The sequence below is a fragment of the Globicephala melas genome, chromosome 8 (assembly GCF_963455315.2).
Source record: "Globicephala melas chromosome 8, mGloMel1.2, whole genome shotgun sequence".
Lineage (NCBI taxonomy): Eukaryota > Metazoa > Chordata > Mammalia > Artiodactyla > Delphinidae > Globicephala > Globicephala melas.
Window position 1 is genome coordinate 90942118 of NC_083321.1, and position 25652 is coordinate 90967769.

At 42.0% G+C, this 25652-nt stretch overlaps 1 protein-coding gene across 12 annotated transcripts in view; it reads right to left on the bottom strand.

The window, feature by feature from the left end:
• CADM1 (cell adhesion molecule 1) overlaps positions 1-25652 on the bottom strand; it is a 341221-nt gene that overhangs the window by 32805 nt on the left and 282764 nt on the right. For 5 of the 12 annotated variants that reach the window (XM_060304077.1, XM_060304075.1, XM_060304080.1 and 2 more), the window contains exons 6-9: positions 20999-21098; positions 17750-17922; positions 12784-12870; positions 1558-1590 (exon numbers count right to left, since the gene is read on the bottom strand). In XM_060304077.1, coding sequence (XP_060160060.1) covers positions 1558-1590; positions 12784-12870; positions 17750-17922; positions 20999-21098 — 393 coding nt within the window. The remainder of the gene's footprint in view (positions 1-1557; positions 1591-12783; positions 12871-17749; positions 17923-20998; positions 21099-25652) is intronic. The other 7 variants (XM_060304081.2, XM_060304078.2, XM_060304082.1 and 4 more) reach the window with 2 other exon arrangements.

The following is a 25652-nucleotide window of genomic DNA, read 5'->3' on the forward strand; positions in this document are numbered from 1 at the left end:
GCTCTGAGAATAATCGATAAAAGTCAGGAAGTGCTCAATTAATGATGAAACCTACAAATAACTGAGCTTAATGGAGTGCAGTGTCTGAGATGCAGTGAGCACCATGGGGCATTACCTTGGAAAGTGGAAGTTTTTTACCTAATTGATTTCTCATGATTGTTGGTGTATCTGGCCCTTTAACTAATTTTATGAACTTTTCCCTTTGTGCCAGTGACAGGGAGGGCAGGGGGAGGTGGGTTAGGGTGGGGAGGGATACTGCCCCATACCCAAGTTTGTTTTGCTTTCTCAGAATTTCTCATCAGAAGGTCCAGATATGGGGGGTGGTCAGCCAAGCATAAAGGCCTGACCTTCAAGGACGGCTCACACAGCATAGGTTTTGCTCAGAGATTTCTAACTGGTTAAGTCCTCAAATGCAGGTCTGTTTAAGAAGGTCAGTCGTGCTGGGAAGAGCTGTTTCTCTAAAAGTTGAATGAACACCATAGGGTTGGCTGATCACCTCTTGTCATTTAACTGATAGATTTCAATCCTGCACAATGTGCAAAGCGACGTAATAGGCCCTTTACCAAATAATTCCCTTGAATTCAGTTATTAAAATTCAGCCCATTTTTAACTAACATATCTTTCTCCAAAGCACGATATCGCCAGGGTGAGATGTGAGCTAAGTAACACAGTAATACACAGATGAAACGTGATTCTCATTTTCTGATTGGAGACATATAGAAAAGTGAATGGACCTATTCCAACCTAGGAAGTCAGTGGATTAATTCGGAAAAGGATTTCCTGATGCCCCCTGCTGAGCTGTATTTACTCGGTTTTTTATCAGCTTTTGGCTAACATCGTGAGGAGTTTTTTTTTTTAGTATTTTGCCTACAAGGTACCCACACACAAATGGTTTTTTTTTAAGTCCCCGTTAATGCTGTTGAAATGTACATATGGTATCATTCTTGTTTGGAGATGTTTCCCGCCAAATGGTCGCATAAACTTTTATGCACATGTGGAGATTAAGGGTGAACCTGCAAGAGGTCGTGGAGGTAAATATGATAATTAAAGAAGAACAATGTTCTTCCTCATCCCTACGTCATGAATTTAAACAGGAATCTTCCGCCCTGACCTGTCCTTCAGTCTCGACTACTAAGTGGCATAAATGACTCCTCTTCAAAATGTACCTAAGATTCTAGCCTATGAACGAAGAAAGCAACTGGGCCTTTAATTCAGATGCTATGATTTTTAGGCAAATATTAGGTGTTTTTTTTTGGAGTCCCTTATATTTCAATGTCTGGCGGCATTATAGAATTAAGGGCTACGTGCAGCTAAAACTCCTGCAGCCCAGCCAGCCGACAGGGAGGCCTCATCTCAGATTGCAACCATTGAACACCGAACTCACAACAGAAATGACAAGACTCGACATCCTTTCAAGCCTCACAAATTAGAGTATATTTATGAGGTCAGTCTACTCGGAACACAGTTTCCCTTGAAGACTACATTTCTCTTTTTCCCAGGCTTGCCTTGCCGCTCAGCAGTGCTGAGAAGGTAGATAAACAGTAATGTGGTACCAACCGTGGACTGCTGGTTCTGTCGTCGCCGTGGTGTCTACAGACGGGAACAGAGGATTGGAGGAAGGGAAGAAACAGGAGGAACGGCATGCAAAAAAAGGGAAAATGGAAAAAAATGGAACAGATAATATATGAGCAAGCTTTCAAAGAACATCGCGTGACAAGCAATAATAAATGAAAAGCCAAAAGCATTTGAAGTGAGTTGCACTGTTTTAAGACATGCCTTCAGCTCAAAGCTGCGAGCCAGTGAGGAAAACAGTAGATTCTTTGGTTCTGGGGGTCTTGCCAGGATACATCTACTTGCTAGTCAATAGTCAGGGGAACATGCAAAGTGATGAGAAACACCAGTGCAAACTCAGTGACTGGTAGATGGCTCTGAACGCACCAAGGCTCAGGACTGTGACAGAAAAGCTCAGTCGGGAGGCTGGCTGAACAACAGATTCATACATTCAAACATTGCCTTTGTTTTAACCCAACCCACCCAGGCACTCAGGCTTTACGACTGCCAATCAGGCGTCGCTGAATCAATTGCACATTTAGGATCCTTTTATGGCTCATGCGCAGATGCCTGTAGATGAATATATGGGTTCAAGTTTTCCATCCAGTGTGTTATTTCAGCAGGGTTCAGCTGGAAAGTTCAATTAACTGGGAGGCCAGGGCAATGAACATGTTAAAGGCTTTCAGATTAGTTTCTATACACACACACACACGCACACACACACGCACACACACACACATGCACTCATACTCACCACTCAGCCATCCTCCACTCTGCGGATCTTACTATGTTACAATCTAAGGGCAAGAAGTCTTGCATGGAAAACACCCAAGTCCACATAATTTGCCAAATGCCACTTCTCATCATGTGACATTCCAAAAATTAAAGCATCCAGCCGTCCCTTTGCTCACGATCCAGAACCACATTCACTGCTGTGAGCTGCCAGGAGTCCTGCCTTCAGGGTGAATCAGGAGATGGCACGTGAGGTTTTTTCACTGCCAGATGCACTTGTTATGGAAGAAACCGTGGTTTGTCTCTTCTTCTATTTTTAATGCCGTTCAAGTTTTCTCCTTCTACCAGGCTTCAAAACCAGGCCTGCTATACTGGCTCCTCTTCACAGGAAATTCCTCAGGGGGCTCCAGAAATTTTCCTTTTCTTTTTGGCTAGAGGGGAAGTGGGATAAATATCTAACAAAATGCACGGCAACATTCCTCTCCCAGAGTCGTTTTAATACCCCTCTTCTAGCCAACTTCATTCCAATGTCAACCCATCTGGCCGGGTTGTAATTTTCAGTTCTACCTTCTCAAGGTGTCTCCCTCCACGATGCCTTTCTGGCCAGAAAGGAGTGGAGACACTCACACGTGAGCCGGTCATGTCGAGCTGTAGTGGGATCCTGGGTTGACACTGCAAGTAGTTACCTGTCCTTTTTTATCATGCAGCTATTTAGCTGGTAATTATTTTCATGAGTTCTGGAGACACCAAAAGACGCCTTTGGACTTGACATAGGCAATGTTTAAATGCACCAGAATGCCAAATGTAACATTTTTTTTTTTTGGTCCAACGAGCCTGGTGCTTCTGATTTATAAATATGACACATGAATTCACACCAGTGTTCCCCTTCAATTCCCCTTTCCTCAGAACCCTAGACCATCAAAAAATCAGAGCCCTTCTAAGGAGCCAGAATTAACCAGAAGTCCGAGAGGCCACTACAGCTTAATAGAACTTATAGCTGAGTTTCTGAAGAACAGATGAAGGAAAGAAAAACATAAAATAAACCACACCAGAACGCAATACTTACTTACAAGTCTGTATGCATAAAAAAGCAGTTAAAAAACAATACCGAAAATTGTTCAGATGAAACATCTCTACATCAGATGCTCATGACACGTCTGACACGTCTCCTTACTTGAAACATTCAAGTCAAGTGTTAGTTTGAGGTGCTTTCAATTGCAGGGGCAAAATCAAATGCACATTTGTACAGAAACACTTATATGAAAGTTAATATATTTTATGGCTAGACACTGGCTTCTTTCCAAAATTAATTTAAAAAATAGCAATAAACATTTTGGCTCGTTATTTTTGTAGCAGCACTTCTAATATGCTTTATTTTCACCAGGTAAATCATTAGTATAAAATGAAAGAAGTTGGAGTAAAATCTAAGGGTCCTCAAAAATGTCTTAGCATTAACCGACGACTCCCCAATTTACTGTCTGCCTACATCACAACATCACGTCAGCTTTATGATGAAATCAAACTAAGGGAAGCTGGGTGTACGCTTCCCTGTGGGTACCAGAGAACAAATGAAGGGAAGTTCACAGGGCAGCCTGCCTCCCCATTCTGGGGATGGGAAATCCATCAATTGCGCCCAACAGGGAAGAGAAAGGGATGTTGAGAAGGAAAACACACAGTTCTAAAACAGTGAAAAGCAAACACATGTTCAAGTCAAACAACACAGTTACTGCAGCTGGGAATGGCAAAACCAGGGATCAGCAATGGAGTGGCAGAGGGCAGCAGACACACAGGCTTGGCTACAAAGTTGAGACCGAGATTGAGGGTGAATGGGGGAGTCGCTGATTCCATTTCTCTAAGAGCATCTGGTGAGGTATCTGAACAGAGGCTATTTCAAGTAAAGAATGAAAAAAAAAAAATCTTTAGAAGTGACTTTGTGCTCCCCGCAGGAGAGCACTGTGACAGAATCTAATTCTCCTTCATAATTGCATTACGACGTCATGCAGAAACCAGAGACACCCTGGCTCTGAAGTGAGTGCGGCTCTGTGAAGTAGGATTTATTAAGGTATCTTAATCAGGAGACTGGAGAGATGTGCTAGCCCACCCCTGTGAATCAACTTGTGGGGTCACTATATTGTTTGATAACATTCTAAGTGTACAGGCAAAATGCAAACAGTAACTTTCCAACAGAAGATAACCTAGGCTCTAATTAACTTGAAAAATGAGAGTGCCTAATTGCCCTAACAGAGGCTGTTTCAAACTTCATTCTGCGGCTGCCTTTAAAAAATAATCTTTGCGCTAGGCCTAGGAGAAAAATAGGTCACAGAAAGTTGAGATGGACTTACGGTGGTGTAGGGTTATGAAATTAAAAAAGCCTCTTTGAGCTACTGTCTCTTTTAATTTTAATTACAATGAGGGAGAACTTTATTGTACATCTATTTTTATATGGTCAAGAAAAAGCAATCCCACGTTCCTGCAAACCCAGTAAGTGTGTATGGTCTTAATAGTCACTCTCTAGCTGTTTTATGAGTATAATTAAACAAGGTATCCAAGGGCAGGGCCTGCACTGCTATTTGAAAGATGAACATTTCACTGAATATCGACTTTCAGTCTCCCAGCCATACAAACAGTTTATGGGACCCTACCTTGAATACATTAAACATCACCTATATTTCACAGTGGCAGTATCAGATATTTTCAAAATCAAAAGGCTCAGACAATGTGTCAGATTAGAGACACCATCCATTTAACCAAGTAGCAAAAAAAAACCCAAACCAAAAACAACAACAACAAAAAAACCGCATGCGAGGCAGCTGGGCAATGTTTAGCTGAAACAGTCATGTGTAAGCTCCACTGTGGCACATTCTAATCCTTTCATATGGATTCTCTCCAACTTAGAATTGTTCATTGAGTGTGACAGACTGGGGGTTTAAAACTAATCCATAAATTAGTCCGTGGTCTCAAACACAACGGGTGTCATAAATGAAAATGAAAATCCAGGAACGAAATTAAATTCACAACCTTAAATACTTTTTCTTCTCCAACTGCTCTATGGTACTCCTGCTTTATAATGCCCAGATTCACTGCAAGGCTGCATTTGGGGGGAAGGGGGGACGGTATGAGTAGGCTGCACATTAAAAAATGCATAGGGTAATAACCCAATCTGCTCAAAAGCAGAGCTTAATTGTAAAGAATTTAAATTCTGCCATTTTGATTGTCATAAGCGTAAATGAAAGCATACTAAGCAGTCCAGACATATTTTAATACACTTTCTCTCAGTTTATTTTCTTAACTAAAGTCAATAAGGAGCCAATGGGTTTTCTTAATTGAATTCCCCTTCAGTTTGTGTTACGGAGTTGCTTTAAAGCTAGACGCTAGGGTAGGCAAGGACTTCCCCTGACGGTTTTATTCTCACGATGGTGCTGTGCTGGCCAATATATATTAAGTATAGTTCCCTCTTTTTCTTTCTTCTTGACATATTTGAAATCTATTGAAAGCAAACATACCTGCTGGAAAATTAAACTTTGAAATTTATTTTCTACTGGTTTCCTGGTTAATTTTCTTTCCATCTATGTTCAGCTTTAATTAAACTCCCATTGCTCAGGGATGGGAGAAATGGATAGGAACGGAACTGAAGCTAAAAGGCCCGAGTAGGAGACCCCTAAGAAAGCTTTCTTCTGTCTTCCTGTCATCTCCCCTTTGAGTGAAGAGATTGTGTGCCAGGGAACAGCAGGAAGGGGAGTAGGTTGTTGTTGTTTTTTCTTTCTTTTTGGTTAATTTCCAGTTTTGTTAAAAGCTTCTTCAGAATTGTTCACAAGTGCTACTTTGTCTCATTTGCAAACCAGATGTTCTCAAAATAATAATAATAATAACCACCAGTACCGTGGTTTCATTTAACAAGGAAAACAATTCCTATCCTATGTTGTGTCCGTGCTGGGCGGTAGGAGGGACAGAGAGGGGTGAGGCACCGGTGAGGGGAGGAAAAGAGAGGGATGCAGGAGGGTGATGGTGGGGAGAGGGCAGCAGCTCTAGAAGTAGTAGTTTATATTCATCTCCTGGAGGGCTGGGTCCTTCCTGCCAAGTCCTTTATTTCCCACCACTGAGATAGCTCCAACTTTCTAATCCTAAGAAACCTGTATTTATGAGATTATTCTTTTGCACTGTTGTGCATGAATCTTTAGTATGAAAACATGTCAATTCCCTCTCTCTTGGATTATTTTTCAACAAGGAACATAAGAGCATGGAAATGATGATAGAAGCATTAGGAAAAAAAAAATCTCACTGACTTCCCATCTCTCATTCCTTTTTGAAAAAAATGCAGAATCAGGTGACCTTCATCACTAATTTCTTCCATTCCCTCATAAGTCAATATGGGTCAAAAACTGGTTGGCTATGATGCTATTTGTAATACGTGTATCATCATCAAAAAAATAAAAATGTACACACTGAAGACAGTATGGAAAAACATGGTCCACGCACCTCTGGGGCAAAAACTTGGAAAGGGAGCTCGTGACAAAACAGGTGGCTCGTGAGTGTCTACTAGTGCCCTAATAATATTCTTGTCACCAGGCATACTGGTATGTATATCACTAACATTCGATAAGTATTCAATAAATGATGAATGAAAAACAGGCTTGATGGAGTAGATGCCAACTCTAGAAAAAAGGCAATTTAGTAAACATCCTAGGATGAGAGATGTGTATTTCCTAGCAACGATGGCTTAATATATATCCCAAATATAAATACACACAACAGACACAAACACTGACGATGGATGCTTGAAGTAAAGTTAGGCCTTCAGGCTTAATTTCCAAAATGCCATCCTTTCTTATCCACATTCTATCCATTCTTTGGTGGCATAGACCAAATTCTACGTCTCCTGTGACAGTCTTCAATCTTCTGAATCAGCCCTAAGTGCACAGTATCTCCTGCTTAAGGAGTTCCAATGGGTATAACCTATTTCCTCAGCTATATTTTAAGGGGTCCCAAGAATTTTCTGTCTCCGTGGGCACTAGCACAGTGCTGTACATATTATGGGTCCTTGATACGCGTTGAATGAATGCCTAAAAGCATTACCCCTTATGTCATGCAGATATCAATAGCACAGAGTAGGAATCATGACGCTAAGACCCTGGAGAACAGACAGCTCTATGTGGAGCAAAGCTCTCTATTGTAACATAGCTGGTCATGCTACAGAGTCAGTCTTAAGACAGGTGTACTTCTTTCCTTTGTATTTAGGAAACTGAAAACATGGGCTTGGTTGTTGAGTTTCCCCAATTTGGCATCCGCCGGAAGGATAAGGGCTGTTCTCACCTTCTTTATTTATGTGACCTGACCCACGTTACACACACAAAAAAGCTTATGATAGGAGGCTATGAATGCCAAAATAATAATGTGAGCCTGGGGGTGGGACTCACTTTCTCCAAGCTATATTGGGTACTGAGTGATTAGATACCAATAAGAAAAACCTTACTGTTTTCTTTTCCAAGAAACACAAAACATTTAATTGGATATGGACTTTCAAAAAGAGAAAAACTCATTTATAAATGACCTACTTCATTCTTATGAAAGGATTCTTAAATGTGTTTCAGAATTCGGCCCTGTAGCTATTCATTTCTTATTCTAAGGTGATTTTAATTTTTTAATTTATGACAGTCACATGTATAAATGTGACCTACGGGTTGAGCTCCTCCTGGCCTGAATTTTATATTTAAGCTGCTAAGGGTGTTTAAAACTGAGTGCTGAGTGTTTTCTATGGTACTTCTCATCAAGTACGTAACTCAGGGCAAAACCAGGCAGAAATAAAACAATATCCACATTAACTAGGGAGGGAAACACAGAATATTTTCCTAACATGATTGATCCAACTGGCAGACCGGGGCAAAAGCTATCACCAAACACAAAACCAGGTATTTTTATGTACATCTAATATACAAAGTCAACTAATTTCAAAGAAAGTTCAAAACAAAACAAACAACGCCCTCCCCCCTCCCCACCCTCCCATGGCAGTAGACTTTTCTTTGATTCTGGGTTTTGAAAGGAATTTGCATGGAGGCCTCTTGCCCCGGGTAATGGTTGGCTGTCTCTGTATTTTCACAGAGGATGCCGGGGATGGATTCAAAGTGCAATTTAAATTAGGCATTTTGCTCTCCTATAATCTAGCGTATATCTTCATGAGTGACAACCACATGGACAACTTGATATTAAAAAAAAAAAAAAGGGAGTGGGGGTCTGCCAGTAGCAATAGTCAAAACAGAAATATATGGTCAGAAGATTAACGTACATGAAAGAGAACAGAGACACCAAAGAATCTTATGGGAAATCACAGGAGGCTCTGCGCGGCTCCCATCCCAATTTTATCCCTCAGATGGTTTCTTATTTGGAAAGCGATTCTAATGACATTAGTGGCTGAACAGTTATAAAACCATAACAATGTTGATATGGCAAATTGATATCAAATGCTCCTTTCAGTACTCTAGAGCCTGCAAAAATTTTCTGCAGGTGAATCTATCTTTAGATGTGGCCTTCACAGGTAAGTCAGGAGAGCTTCCCCACGCAGGACGGATGGGAGGCAGAGGCGCCCTGCTCCTCCCACCCACCTGTGATTCTGGGTGGGCAGCATCGGGTCAGATTGGGCTTACAATTCCTCTTTTTCAAGGGCCTCCAGGATGAAGGTTTAACATATTTTGAGGGAGGCAGGCGACTGGGAACTCACGAAGGCCTGCCTCCCTAACAGGGAGAACAATTCAATTATTCTGGTTATGAAAGATAAAAGATAACACTGGAACACTTCCTTTCAGAGACATCAGAAATCAACTATGACCTTTCGAGTTTAAAAACATTTTTCGATTGCATTTAAAAACAATTTGTACGTTTTTCTTGTAATGAAACGCTGACCTAGGGAATGGGTTTCAGTCACTGCATTTGCCTGGGAGAAAAGAAATAGATGCCCGTGGGCTTCCTCTTCCTCTTAGTTTTTTTTTAAGCTGAGGCTTTATGTTAGTATCACTAGATTTAGCTGTTGAAGCTTTTAAGGCTAATGGTGGCTGTAATGTACCAAACAGTACAAGAGAGAAAATGAGTGGAGATTAATTTAGCTCTCCATTTGTCAGGATTCAGTCTGGAAGATTTCTTAGGAACCAATCTAAATCTAGGGGATAGCCTGGACCTTTAAAATGGGACACGGAATCATTCAGCTCCATAACCTTTAATCTGTTTGAAGAAAGGACCAAATGTTAAATTCCACAAGTACACTTTCTGGGCAAGATAAATATATATAAGACTGCTTGTTAAGACACAGCAAGCCTGTAAGATCACATCCATTAAGGCAGTGGATTCTACAATGTTGTTTTAGTGGCAATTTTAGTGTAACGACTCTTGGGTGTGCCAGTGAGAATCAGGGCATTCATCACCACAAATGCATTTTGTGTGTAGAGCAGGTTCAGCTGCTAACATCAAGAGGCCAAAGTGCACCTATGAGATCATCTTATATTACCTTGAGCAAAGAGGCCAGGAGGAGAGGAAGAGGAGAAGACAAGTCCCTATAAAGGTACCTGTGATGTGGACAGAAATATAGCATTGTTTGTTTTTAAAATTTCCTCTTAAATGGAGTCTCTGTGGTTGTAACTGTGATAACAGTGAGTTGTAGCTGTTTGAAGACGTGAGATTAGCTTTAGTCTGGAGTGAAGGTTTAGGAGCTGTGAACTGAAGCGCCTCTGCTGAGTGTCTGAGATTGATGGTGAGGGGGGAGGAGTTCAGGGAGTGTTAAGAAAGGTCTTTTTTAAAAAAGCCTAAGCTAGTGAGAGGCCAGCCACAAATGAAAAGTGCTGTTTCATATCAAATCCAAAAATGGGCAGAAGACCTAAATAGGCATTTCTCCAAAGAAGACATACAGATGGCCAACCAACACATGAAAGGATGCTCAACATCACTAATCATTAGAGAAATGCAAACCAAAACCATTATGAGATATCATCTCACAACAGTCAGAATGGCCATCATCAAAAAATCTACAAACAATAAATGCTGGAGAGGGTGTGGAGAAAAGGGAACCCTCTTGCACTGTTGGTGGCAATGTAAATTGATACAGCCACTGTGGAGAACAGTATGGAGGTTCCTTAAAAAACTACAAATAGAATTACCATATGATCCAGCAATCCCACTACTGGGCATATACCCTGAGAAAACCATAATTCAAAAAGAGTCATGTACCAAAATGTTCATTGCAGCACTATTTACAATAGCCAGGACATGGAAACAACCTAAGTGTCCATCATCGGATGAATGGATAAAGAAGATGTGGCACATATATACAATGGAATATTACTCAGCCATAAAAAGAAACGAAATTGAGCTATTTGTAATGAGGTGGAGAGACCTAGAGTCTGTCATACAGAGTGAAGTAAGTCAGAAAGAGAGAGACAAATACCGTATGCTAACACATATATATGGAATTTAAGAAAAAGAAAGTCATGAAGAACCTAGGGGTAAGACAGGAAGAAAGACACAGACCTACTGGAGAACGGACTTGAGGATATGGGGAGGGGGAAGGGTAAGCTGTGACAAAGAGAGAGAGAGGCATGGACATATATACACTGCCAAATGTAAAACCGATAGCTAGTGGGAAGCATCCGCATAGCACAGGGAGATCAGCTCGGTGCTTTGTGACCGCCTGGAGGGGTGGGATAGGGAGGGTGGGAGGGAGGAAGACGTAAGAGGGAAAAGATATGGGAACATGTATATATATAACTGATTCATTTTGTTGTAAAGCAGAAACTAACACACCATTGTAAAGCAATTATACTCCAATAAAGATGTTAAAAAAAAAAAAGAGAAATGTGGTATTTATGCCGAATGCATGAAGGCCTTGACCGCCTTAAAATGTAAACCTGACTAGCTACCTAGACGGAACCTTCTACAAGGAGAGGTAATCAAGGCTGGCTCACACCAGCCTTCTTCTTTGCAGAAGACAACTTCTGCAAAGACAAAACAGACCACAGAAGGGCTTTCTTAATGGGTTCACACATGCAGAGGAGTAGCGAAAGGGGTGGTGTAATTTACACTGACATCCAAAGGGCCGTTCATAGGAAACTATGAAAACCTGGTAACAGCAGCTCAAGCTTAATTGGTTTACTACCCGGATAAGAGGTAAGAAATCATGAAAGGTAAACACCTGGTTCGCAGCAAGGAAAGTTGTTAGCGTGGTTGCTCTGGAAATCAGTCAGGGAGGAGCATCTTTGTTGCGCTTATTAAGGATGCAGAAAGTGGGAGGAATCTGTCCGCACTGCTAACAAACTGAGTTTACTTAAGAAGCAGAAGAAACTAACAAAAAGCTAAAAGGCAAATACACACAGACAAGAATTTAGGAAGCAGCCTGGATGGAGCCGAGTTTAGGGTGAGACACAAAAACCAACTGATGGATTTTCAGAAGCTTTTCAATTAAGTGCAGGCACTGATGTTTCCGCAAACATCATTCAGAACCATGCTCTCTAGTGGCTTATTTAAAAGTTCTTTGTTCCACTCTAATGGTTAGAAAGGTGAAGAAAACTGAAATTAGACAATCTATTGTTATATTTCATAAACTGATGAGGCCTCCTCTTTCACTGAACACTTAGAATTTTCATCATGTCTATCACACCAACTCCCGTGGAAACTGAAAATGTCTCCGGAAAGTCAATGTAAAGGATGGTCTTACCTAAGGAAATCTTGCACGTCTACTCGACGTGGTGCGGCCATAACCTTTCCCACCCTGGTCGGCAGAGAAAACAACAAGTCTCCCGGACAAGCGACATCAAGCACTGAGAGCCGCTGGGGACCAACCAGGAAGGGGCTGGAGGACATAACCTCCTCCCTCAGTGACGGTCAGAAAAAGGAGACCGCGAAACTCACTTTGAATAGGAGTTTCAGACAGTCCAAAGAGCTAAACCACAGAGTGACAACCGCAGCGGCTCCTCCAGTGTTTAACGGAGGGCAGGAAGGGGTACTCGAGTGCCCAGAGTGGAACAGACGGTGACTCCCCAGGTGACACACGGTCAGTGGGTACTCTCTGGGGCAGGAAGGATGATGCATGTAGGAACATGGCCCACGTGGACATGTTAAAGGGTGTGTATTTTCCTTCATGTGGATTAAGATGAAATTAAGGCAAGAAGAAGATCCGAAGCCGGGATACTTACCATTTCGTCAACCGTGGCTCAGCACAAGCTATCCGCGTGTTCTCTAAGAGCCAGGCTGCCATTTCCCCCCTAGCATTTTTCTTTGCATGGTGATGCTTAAAAAAGAATTCTGCAAAATATCTGATCTACTGTTAAATGCTTGGATGTTAAAGTCTTTTCTGAGGTCCTTAAGAGTCGACTTGAGAACACAGTATCTAATGTCTTTCAAGTTCCCAAATAAAGGAATAATTCTATTCCAAGGAGTTAAAGGGGCCTTTTAGGCTTCTTGTTATACATACCAGAAAGACAGTGTACATTCAGGACATCTGCAATGGCAATGAAGGTACCATACCTGCGATGATGGTAAGGATGGTGGTGGTGGTGGTGGTGGTGGTGGTGGTGGTGGTTGTTGTGAGAGGAGGGATAGTTGTGGGGGGATCTGGATAAAGAAAAAAAGGAGAATCAAACCCACAATGCTGAGCACAGCGGTGATCAGTAACGACACAACAAAGGCGTGAAGACGCTGACATGTTGTTTGATGACTTCTCCCTTTAAAAACCAAAGACTCCCCCCGCCGCCCCAGCCCCGCAAAAATTTATCTCTTATAATCATATCCCAAGGCCTTATTTGGAAGAGCTAAGAAAAGAAGAAAAGAGATTTGGGGGCTTCCCTGGTGGCGCAGTGGTTAAGAATCCGCCTGCCAATGCAGGAGACACAGGTTTGAGCCCCGGTCCGAAAAGATCCCACAAGCCGTGGAGCAACTAAGCCCATGTGCCCCAACTACTGAGCCTGCGCTCTAGAGCCCACAAGCCACAACTACTGAGCCCACGCGCTGCAACTACTGAGCCCGCACACCTACAGCCCGTGCTCTGCAACGAGAAGCCACCGCGATGAGAAGCCCGCGCACCACGACGAAGAGTAGTCCCCACTCGCCGCAGCTAGAGAAAAGCCCACGCATAGCAATGAAGACCCAACGTAGCCATAAATAAATAAATAAATAAAACAAATTTTAAAAATTTAAAAAGAAAAGAGATTTGTATCAATGAAGTGAACTAGGGATGAGGAGATGAGAAGTAGAGAAGGGAGGAAAAATCAAAACATATGACACGCCCCCCCACCCCCATCCGATTTCAAAGGGTGAGGTTAGACCAACTCAGCCCCTGAGAGGGTCCGATGGTTGTCATTTCATTTTATGCTTTCACCGGTGGGAGAAAGGAGGAGATGGCACTGATCTATCTAAAGGGCTCCTATCGGCCAAGGGAAAGTGTGTGCCTGCCTCTTGGTCTCTGACTGTTAACTTCATTATTCTCCATCAATACATCCCAGCAGGAAGTAAAACTACTTCTATACTTGTAATAAATACACAGAAGAGAGAATGTCACCACTAAATATCAAGTTCCAGGCATGTGAGATTTTACTGAGATTTTATTTTCTAAAAGTCAATAAATTTTACAACTTATAAATATTAATCAGTTCATTGCCTTTGCTCAAGCCTGACCTACGTGGGCGACAATGATAAAACTGAAGAACGTTTCCATCTTGTAAACAAGAGAATTAAATATAAACAAGGCTTAACCCTCCAAGACAGGAATCCGATAGGGAATCATCTGTCAGGTGTCTGATATACTGTATATTCTTCTATCATCTCCAAAATTATTTGAGGGAAAAGAGAAGGCAAATATGAAACAGAAAAAAAAAAATCTCAGCCCAACTGATCAAACTGAATGTGTTAAATTGTCAGCAAGACTTTGACTTAAGCAATCATTCTGCTATGATAGAGCGTAAGACGATTTGAAGGCTTTTGATTTTAAATTTTATCTAACGCCCGTCAACTTTTTCTCTGTGACACATCTGGTGTCCTTTTATCTCCAAGTGAGCTCTCAGACTGTCGAATTAATACATCCAAACCTTAATTATATACCGTGTCTTTGTTGGGTTTGGCGGAACTTCCTGGAAGTTTACGAAAACATTATCTTGGCGTTTGGTTATGAGGTCTGCTTAAAAGATTCCTACCGTTGATCAATAATCAGTTTTAATTTTCCTCACAAACTTCTCTCACACGTACACAAATGTACGAATTTGACAGGGAAGAATCAAGAGCAAACCTGTCTGTTTTAGGGGAGACTCTGTTCATTGAAGTTGGGGATGCCAGCAGTTTAAACGACTATTGAAAGCAGCCTCACACATGAGTGCAAAAAAAGAATCCATTAAAAAAAAAAATCTCATTCTCTTCCAAGAAGTATAAATGATTCATAATTTCAAACTACCTTGTTAGAAGAAGAACGGACAGTACACGTTCAGTCTTGCTTTTTGGAGTACTTTCTTATGGAGGCCACAGGTGGGGAAGCATTTTGTGACCTGGGAGACCACTGGATGCACCTACATCCTGTGGCAGGTGCAGGTACAGGTGCAGGTAGGGACGCAGGTGACTGGGGGGCACCAGTCCCTGAAGACAACCTGCTCTCTCCATGCCCCAATTCAGCTGTACCCAGAGATGTGCCTTCTCTGTTCTGATTCAATGACAATATTTATCACTGAAAAGGAACATCTGTAGCTGGTATGCTACAATGCTATTTCTGTCTCTATTTCAAAAAGTATTGGCACAAAATGTGCGATGTCCACGATACAATCAAAGTGCACCTGAAGGTGATTTGAAATTACCATTACCAACAGGAGTGGAACAGAGACTGACTAACGAGGGCAGAGACTTCAGAAAAAAGGTCACTAGTTCCTTTCATTTTGTGAAAATCACACACTTCCAATTATTTTCATCACTACTGGGGTAACTTGTCCTTCACATGTGGCTCAAGTGACCTAAATGAATTAGATTCCGTTATCAGGTGTAATGCCTAGATCATTTCTAGCGATAAGAGCAACGTGAGGTCACTATTTAAGAAAATACAGAGTTGGAGCTAATAAGCTATGTTTGACACATAGACGCTAGAAGAACAAAAGCAACTGGGGCTCAGGCGCTAACCAGATAGATTCGCCAAGTACAGAAGTTACCTCTAGAGAATTAAACATTTTAAAAGCATGTTAACTCTGAGTTCATAAAGAACTTTGAAAGCTGCTGTAGTAGGACAATAAATTGGCTTTGAAAAGAAAACCTACTCACCATCTTCTCAAACTGCTAGAATATTTTATTACTAGACAAGCAACACCTCAGGTGAGTGTTCTAGCCTGTCATCCCAAGCATTACTGCTAGTACAGGTTATGGGAGGGAGGTAGCATATTGTGCATCTAGCAAATTCCTAGACCAGGCGAAGTGCACCATCTTGGGTTGGGGAGATAGGTGGAGGTAGATGTGCTTGCCTACATGGGCAGGTCTCTGTTTCCTGGCTTTCAAATAATGCATTCTGGCCCAGCGAGTTCATTCCCAAACGACAATCTTGCATTGGAGGGAACTGTTCTACCGGGAAGCAGAGAGAGTAAGAGAAACTACAAAGAAAGACACACATTTCACTGTAGACTTTAGAGTCAAAGTTATCGTGGCTCTGAAACATATTTAGTAACCATGTGAACTTGGGCAACTTATGTGACCTTTCTAAGCTTCCTTTTATCATCTGTAAAATGGGATGGCGCTTACCTCGTCATGTTATCGTGGAGATCAGAGGTGATCGTGCATGTAAAACTGTCACCCTAGCGCATGGAACGAAGTGCGCAAGCCCTCAATAAATGCTAGCCAGAGCTAGGATCCAAAATTATTCAAATCTATCTGTCAAATCCACAAAACGCTTCTCATCTTGAGATGTCGGAACAGTGGGTACAATAAGTCAAAATTGTTTTTCCAGATAACTGAGTCTTCTGAATCAAGGAAGCACATAATAGACTGGTGGAAATTTGTCTCTGCTTTTCATAATCTGCCGTTTTAAAAAAGAGCTGAATGAAAGTCGTCTGTAAACCTGGATAACAGCAAGGCTGGGGCCTTGCATGAGGCTTAAACCCTGATGTTGAGCATGGGAGGGATGTAGAAGCAAAAGGGGGATGGCTGGAAACGGGGCACTCGGCACCTCCTTGCACCTACATGGAGAGCCATTCCCTTCACTCTGATCTCCTTAACTACCAGGGAGAATGAATGCTATTATGTGTAGACCACAGACAACATGGGTAGTGTGCAAAGAAATCACACCTCAGAAGTCTATACATAAAGTGATTAGATGTGAGCCTTTAACTTTGCATTATGCTAAGGAAAACAAAACTCAGGTACCGGCTAAGAATTCTATTTTAATATCCATGTAGATATGAGGTAAAGCATGCTTCTATTCATCAAGGAGACTGCTACTCCTATTTTCTTCATAAGGAAAGTGGCCAGGTTCTAAGACGTTATGGTGTGAATATCCCATATGTAGATTTACATGTGTATACGTGTATATTCACATACACTTACACTTGGATTATTTACCTGGCTCACATGAAGAGAGAAATGCACACACATGTTCATATATTTACAAGATACTGAAATTGTCATGCCTATGGTTACTCATTCTGTGTCATGTCAGCTCATGACTATTTTTCCTGGTGTAAAAGTAACTGAGAGAGTCAACTGGACAGAAGAGACTCAATTAGTCATCATAAGACTAGACAGGCAGTGCACTCCTCAACTAAACAGAGAATATTCACCAGACACAAAATTGACCATGAGCTATAAATGGGAAATAAGTTTAAAATGGCTGGTACAAGTAGGTGCACAATAAATATTTGTTGACTAGAAAGTGAAATTCGTGATCATATGTTTTAATAATCCTGCAAAAAGATATTAAGAAAACAGACAAATTTTTTAAAAAAGCACTTCTGTCTAAAGCAGTAGCTATAGGTGGTTAACAGAGCTACCAAGGACCTTCTATTTTTTTTCCAAGTATTTACGGGCTTGCGACATATGGAATGTAATAGCTTCATGCTGAAAGTAGGATAGTTGTGCTCATCAAAGCAGGAGAAAGGCTAGCCCAGGTTTCATCGGAAAAGACCACTGGGAATAGACTTTCTGAGCTGAAAAGCCATTAATTGGTAAGGTTGGATTTCGCAGTCATTATTTCTAACATAATCTCCATAGCGTGCGCCTGAGGACAGAGCTTTCCTACTCAGCATGACCAGAGCCTGTGATCTAGAGGGAAGCCCCCAGGATTAGAATGGGAGAAGAAAAGTTGCTGTCCTCCTAGTGGTAGCACTGGGGTCCACCTTGGGCCAGGCTTCTTTAATTCTTGAAGGAAACAAACTGTTTTTTTGGTTTTCAACTTGACCAAAAGCTCTAGGAGTGAATCACAAGCAGCAGCTACATAATAAATGAGTCAAACGGAAGAGGGCTTCATCTTCTCACGTACCGTATACATACAGCATATAATCCGAATGAGCTTTCCCCACTATGTTGGAAGCCTCACAGCGGTATGTACCATTATCTGTTTTGTTTAGGTTATTGATGAACAGGTTGGGCCCCGACAGTACGGCGTGTTGAGGCATTTCATCATCGACTCTCACCCAAGTTACCATCACAGGCCTGCAGAGGGAATGGGAGAGAGACAGGGTGCATTACAATTTCCCACCAAGATGTCTGCATCAAACCTCCCACCCACACAGTAAATGAGTCCCATGCAGGATGACACAATTAAAGAAGACTTATTGTAAGTTCAGAGAATGAGAGCTGTGAAGGCTTCACAAATCTGTTTGGAATATCATTTTTTTAAAAATATTATCAGGTGTTGAAAAACTTTCAACAGACCAGAAGCAGGAGTCTCATTATTTCCAATTCGTCTTCAACAAATCAGCAAATAAACTAATGTGCCCTGTTTTTATGCCCTGCTGTGTGCTTTCACACCAATTCAGACAGGACAGAGCTCACCCATTGTTAATCATCTCATTAATTAGGGGGAAAAAAAAATCAAATCCTGGGCTAGTGATACATGCATTAATCTCATGGTTACTAACACGCCGAGATAGTGGCATAGAAAGTTGTGATATTTAAGTGGATTTTGAGTTTCGCAGAAAGGAGTGGACTTTTACAGCTGAATAGTGCTTTCTTTGGCCTCTGCTGTTTGGAAAAAAATTACCTCTTCTCATTCTGGAAAGATGTAATCACTTCCTGTCCCCTTACCCCCTACCCATAACACACCCTCCGCCAACCCAAGAACCCACCGCACCTTCCGAGGCCCCAAGCCACCTTATCTATGTGTTCCTTGGCAAAATGCCTGTCTTCCCTGGCTCTCCAAGGCCCTCACACTGCTCCCCTTCCCCTGTGTGTGCACCTGCAGGTCCCCAGCTCGAGGGACAGGCTCCCAGATCAATGGCTGTGGAGTGACAGCACCTCCACGTGAACTCCTGGGGTCCTATGGTACTTGCTCATCAGAGGGGAGTTTATTTTCGTGATTTAAAGACCACATTTGTATCCATCAGGAAAAAGCAAATTTCACAAGATGCTCCAGGGCCCAAATTGCACACACACCGAGTCTTTTTCAAACTCACTGAATTTATAATCCTTCAAGGCAGCCCCTATGAAATCGAGGCCACATCTAGGGCTGGGCCTGAAAGCTGCCATTTTCCAGGCAGGGCCACAGAGATTCGAGCACAGAAGCAGCTTCCTTTCATTTTCTGCACTGCCGCTAGGAGCAGCATCAGAACCAAAGACCCGTGCTTCGTATGAACGGGCACTCAAGACAGCCGTGTCAAGTAGCACTCCGGTTTTCCAATGGGATGTGAAGTCACAGTTTTTCTTTAATGACACGTGGGTTTGTTATCACAACCCAGTAAATTATTTTAAAATGAGCCCTGCATCCGTCCTCCTCGCAGGCAATGGCGAACGGCTCTGCCTGGCAATCAGACCTACCGTCCCGCTGCTTGAAACCACCAGTGGGGGTAAATGCTGAGAACATTCACAACATTTAACGGCAAGTTAAATTACCATTTTTACTGTATGCAATTTCTTGAGAAAATAAATAGGGGATATGCTAGAAGGGCTAGCAGTCAAGTAACCCGTGCTTTTCTCAGACAACCGTGGACCCGGGCCGATTTGAGAGGAACAAGCAAATACCCTCTCTGGCATCAATGTCCTGAAGGAAACATACAATTTACTGTCCCCGTGGCACATGCGACTGAACACAGTACCTTCTTCAGGGGAAAAAAATATAGAAACAAAATAGAGGTTAGCAAGCCATAGACTGTAAATGTAGTTAATATGGTTGGTACTGTAAGTGGCAAGAGGCCTGAGAGAATTTATTTTTTTTGCCACTGGACCGTTTTGGAAGGAAGGCAATTTGCTACCTGGGGCCTAATTCAAACAGTTTACACAAAGAAAGAGCTGAATCTTTTGCAGTGTTCAAAGCAGAAGAAGACTGCTCTGGTAAAGCTGGAAGTACTTAAAACCAAATAACTTCGAAACACCCAAGGAAAAGCGAAGCAGAAGACCATCTCCTCCTTCCTAAAGGCCATCTTTACAACACCAAACGGTGAGGAGAGAGAGAAGCAAATCCTCGCCCCTGGAGAAGGACACACAAAATAGGGAGGGCTGACGTGGGAAGACAGCCCACTGCAGCCAGGCTCCCTCCGGCTCTCTGTTTTCTCAGAGATCAGCGCTTAGCTGTCATGGGGAGAATTCTTTCCGAAGACTTGGGGGAAGCTTTGTGAAAATGCTCTGAGGTCCTTGTATGAATATGCTAGTTAGCAAAACTCTGAGAGGGGGAAAAACATCATAGCGAGGGGACAGCAGAGGGAGCTCAATGCTGTTTTTTGTTGGGGACCAATAAAATCTGACTGCTCCCCATCACTACGTTGACCTGTTGTTCCATGTGACATGGAGTGTTTTCTCCCTCTGAAACAGTTAAAAACAATTTTCACTCTATTAGAAAGATGAAAGGATTCTTCCTCCTCCCCAAACAAAATGGAATAATAGCTAAGGTGGTAACCACCACATGGCTTTTGCTATATTAGTGATAATACATGTAGTTTCTCTAATTCACTTTCATTAATTTAGCAGGGGCAAGTGAAGTAGCTTTTTTTACACTTTTCGATAAAATAAGAGTGCGAGTCTTTTCCCTTATGCAGTATGTATACATATTCCTTGAGAAAAATTCCCAAACCATTCCTCACTAACAAAACTATTTCTAGTAGTCACTTTTCCTTGAGGGAAGAAGCAAAATGAAAAGTAAGGCAAATTCATTTGCCTACAGCTGGCCCTACACACAGCAGCTTAATTTAAGTCTGAAAACCATCTTTCCAACGTCTTAGTTAGACATTAACACAGAAGGTAGCAAACATATCATTAGATTGTGGGCACACTACAAATTTATTAGGATTATTTTATGTGGGTGAGAGAAAATAGTTCTGACAGTCATGTTGATGATAATAAAAGAGAATTCGCTGAGATTTCAATCTTAGCTGGCGTTTCATTTTTCTCCCAATCTTCACCCTTAAGAACCACAGATATTTATTCCTTTTCACTGAATATTCTTTTAGTTCCTGAAAAATCTTCCATCCTTTACAGCAGGAGACAGGTGACAGGCCAATGAGTTGTGAACGCACATCTGTGTGTTGTGACATTTACTGCTCCTGACCCTCTGCCAACCTTGGCCTTCAGAACTTACTGGGGCTTCCCGATGGCTTCACATGTTAACTCAAGCGCGTCCCCTTCCCGGGTTAGGCCTTGTAGAGGATAAGTCATCTGAATATGCACTTGAGGCTTATCTGTGTGACAACAACACAAAGTATAATGTTTAGCAAACGATATCATCAGGCAGAACCAGACTTGCACGCTGTCACAAACCCCATACTACCAGCACTCACACGCTTCCCATCCTCATGCCTTCAGTAAAATCCTTCTAATTAGTAAGTAATCCTGGCATTTGCTCAAATTAAACTAATAACTCTAAGAAGTGAACCACAAATAGATAAGAGATTCATAAGCCAACCACGCCACATCAAACATTTCCTGTGAAATACATTTTGTTACATTTAAGTTTATCTCCAGACTCACTCAAGCTAAAGGAAATTCATTTGCCTTCATGCTGAGGTGAAGCCACAGATATCTGCGTTGCTCAGAACTGATACATTTTATCATAGATCATATATTACTATCTGTGCTCAGAATTGATACATTTTATCATAGATCATATATTACTATGTGACAATATGTTGTGACACTGCATATTAATAAGTCTGCCACTTCTGTGCTCTTGTTTTCAAATGGGAAAGGCAAAACTTCTGAATTCCACTCCAATGTCTAAGAATAAAGAACTGGGAGGTTTTGGTGGCCCCTAATGAAACTCTATGATGGCTCAAGGTAAACATATCAGAAGGAAGGAAACTGATGGTTACCGAGTCTACTATGGTAGGAACCGTCCTTGGTGGTGGAAAAAGCCCAGTTTTAGGGACGAGAACATTGGTACCTAGAGAATGATGTAGGTTGTCCAAGGTCATAGAGGTAGCATAATGAGAGACGGCCCCATGAAATGTACGTTTGGAGGGATTATTGATTCAAACCCACATTTCCCAATGGCAATCCGTAATTAAAGCCAAGTATACCGAGTATAGCTTCCTAATGCAGTCAGGTATTTAGGTATTCCTAAGTGATGTATTCCTAGGCGTAAGTGAATATTTCAGTGATGTAGGTATTCTTATTTCCACTAGCTATTTAAAAACTGTGTTTGTGAGTTCGTGGGGTTGTGGGTATGAGAGAGGAATGCTAGGAGGTACAGGGAACGGGGAGGGAAGGGGGAGGGGTTGGAATTAACTTAGATACACACAGAAATACATTTACAAATAAAACCTGAATGGAATTGGGAGGGTTTTTTTTTTCCCCTTTGCTGAACTAATAAGCTATTAATCCCTAAATCATTTTTCTCATTTAATTTCATGACTTTGTAAATGTATATTTTTGGAAATGTACCCAAGAGGTAATAAATGTGAGAGGGCAAGACATCAGTTGGCTGAAAGGTCAGAACAATTGCCACAACTTTACTTTCTCGGACAATCACACCACCCAAACAACAGCCCCTCGGCCTTTTACAAGCAGTGGTTCGCTCATTATCATTCACCCTATGGTATCAGGGAGCAAAGAGAAATATGGCGGGGCTCAACCACCTCTCCCTGTACACAGCCAAACAAGCTGCACGAGGTCCTCTCTAGGGATGGCTGTTTTCTGGATGTATTTTTACAGTCGTGTTATTAGCACTGGATCTTTCTGTCTCTGAAAACCACGTGGCATTCAAAACCTTTTAAGAGAGGCTTCTTGTACATCGGTGGGCACTGTACACTGAATTGGTAATGCTTAGCTTCCTGAGGAGCTAAGTCACTTGCCAGTGAACATAAGTTAACTGGGACTGAAAGGTCCAGCTGACCCCTGAAAGTAACACGATTCTATTCTTAGACTTGTTGGCAAAGGCAATGTTTATGAGGAAAATGGCCTAGAGGTCTCCAGATACTGATAGCTGGGTGGGGAAGCTAATCATTAAAAAAAGGCAAAAATACTCAAAAAGGATAAACAGGATGACCTTAAATGAGCACTGGCTGCTGGGCAAGTGTCCTGGGCACCCACCTTTGAGAGCTACAGACAATACTGTAGGCTAAATACAACCATTGGGTGACATGTGTGGGTCTATTATTTTTGGTGGTATAATACACTTGCACACAGAGCTAGTTGGTAAAGTTTATTAAAAAAAAACAACCCACAAGATATCAAAAAAAAAAAAATGGTAGAAGGTTATGCCACTGAAAACACAGACAACAAAATACCGGCTCCCCTGCTCAGAAACAGCAGCACTTCTGGAGTTCCTGGTTAGGGAACCTCTGTCATCCTTATCCAACCATTCTGAGGAAACCTAAATTTAAAGCCCCGAATTTGGGCTGAAACGTAACATTTTCTTAGAGGTTAATCTCTGATCCACAGAAGGTCTACATTTTCCATGCACTGCCGACCTCGGCCCATTAATTAAGGAGAAGCAGAAGGCTTGCTGGCCAGTGTGGAAGGCTCTTTTGTTCTCTTTTCTCCTTTGTGTAATTTACAAGCAAACAGAGAGAGTATATTTTTCAGCACAGTGCACTAAGGGTTTTCACAGGCTCAGCTTCCATTAATAATAAAGACGGTGTTGAAAATCTATCCACCCTGCCTTTTCAGTACCACTGAGTTTGTTTTAGTTAAATGCTTTTTATGTTCCTAATGGCTGTTTGCCAGTTGTCAATTACTCACATAAATTAGGAATAACAAGCTAAGGCCTTGCTATACCTGGAATTTACATTTAAAAAATCATATACTAAGCCATAGGAAATACACCTTCAATTTTGATAACGGATTTTCCCAATTTACTCTCTAGGTTTCTGGAGAAACATCTACCATCTACTTATGGGTACAGCTGCCACAGTCATCTTAATAGGTCGCTGGAAAGGTAAACATTAATCTTGCTTGTATTATACAGAAAAATGTCCTCCTCTGTTGACACAGGCAGTATTTATAGGCATATTATTCGACCGTGGGCAGCTGAGCTATCTTCACGCCCAGCCTAGGAGCCAAATAGAGGGTCTGTGTGCCAAGATCCATCTCTGGGTGAAGGAAACTTAAAAAACAAATTCAATTCCCCCTCCTTTGCCCTGAAAGAGGAACTGGAGCCTTCCCAACAGGCGGAATAGAAACCCTGGGGCTCCACTGGCACCTCTAGAACCCAGGGCTGCTACGTTTTCCCACGATAATCCTGACCACAATCCGACTATGTCAAAATACTGAACACTCCAGATGGCTGATTGAATAGCCCAGAAGCTCATCATTTATATTTTAATTATGTCCATAAATCAAACGTTATAACCCACCAAATCTTTTCTGAAACAGGACCAGACTCCAAGATTTATTTTTAAGTAATGAGGTAAGGCCCAGAACATTTTCTGGGTGATCATTTTACGCCTCGGTTGGTGTTGGAAGGCACAAAAGCCAGATGACACTTTCTGCCCAAGTGCAATAACTGTCTAGAAATGTACTGCAGAATGGCTTAATGTCACTATAAAATGGAACTGCTATATAAAAATAAGAAAAATAGTTAGGTCTGTGCACTCATGGAACATTACAGTTACAGAGATGGTACCACCAACAGCTAATAAATTAGGTCGAGGGATCTGGGGTTTTCATAATCCACTGTAATTTTTTAAAAACCCCGTAAAAGACGTTTAGCAAGGCTACTCCAGCAGACAAAATTCATCCATTGGTCCAAGGCGCACAGAGGGTTAAATACCAGGAGACTTTAGGTCACACTACAGTAGCAGCCAATTAAAAAAATCATCTTAGAAAGACATTCTGATCTGATGAGACTTTCTTTAGATGGACTTTGCTCTCTCTATAAAGGGAAAAAATATATATATAAAAGGAAACTCTTAAAGAGGTTAGAATGGCTTGCTGGCAGATTACAATTGATGTCATGCCAGTCTGACCTTGTACCATATTCTATGATCTTTTCAGAAGATGAAACTCAAGACTCTGGAACCTGTATTTCGCTTTCCTATGTAAATGAAAAGTCACGGTCTCCTTCGCTCTAGATTACTGCACTAACATATCAGGTCTTTAAAATTTCTTAGTTAAAAAAAGTACACCGTGGTTTCCTTTTGCCTGGGATATTATCCTCCCCATGTACCAGAGAGGAGCATTGCTGAGATAAGAGGGAAGGCGCCCTGACACCACGGCAGGAGGAGACCTGTTAGCCCAGGGGCTCCTGACGCTTTCCCTGCCTGAGATTTTCTAAATCAGGGGACGTGGGCCTCAAACGTTCGTTCATTGATGTGCTGACTGCAAGCAGGCCCAGGAACCCAAGTGCAAATCTGTTCCTGCAGGCTCTTTGCATCCCTTACTTAGATTTCATCCAACATTCTGAAACACCTGTTAGAGTGAGACTGGATGCCTGTTGACCAAGTGTTCATTGTTTTGGGCCTACCAGGGAGAACTCAAGGGCAGTGTGGGCCCAGATGGAATCAGAATGGCTGGGTTTGGTTTGGGTCAGTGCCTGTGCATTCAGGTGGGGAAGCACTGACAGAAGGGTCTTTGTCAATCATGGGGGATTACTGCAGTTTGGAGGAGCACGACAATGCCGAGATGCACCTGAGATTTGGTGAGTATTAGGGGCTGCTTGAGCTCAAAGCAGAATCAACCCCTATAACATGGCTGCCTAAGCTGTTGGGAGAGCCCAGCTTTGCTCTGAAGGAGGGCGATGTATCACGAGGTCATTGGGGCTGGTGAGAGAACACAGTCACAGCGAGCTCTCAGAG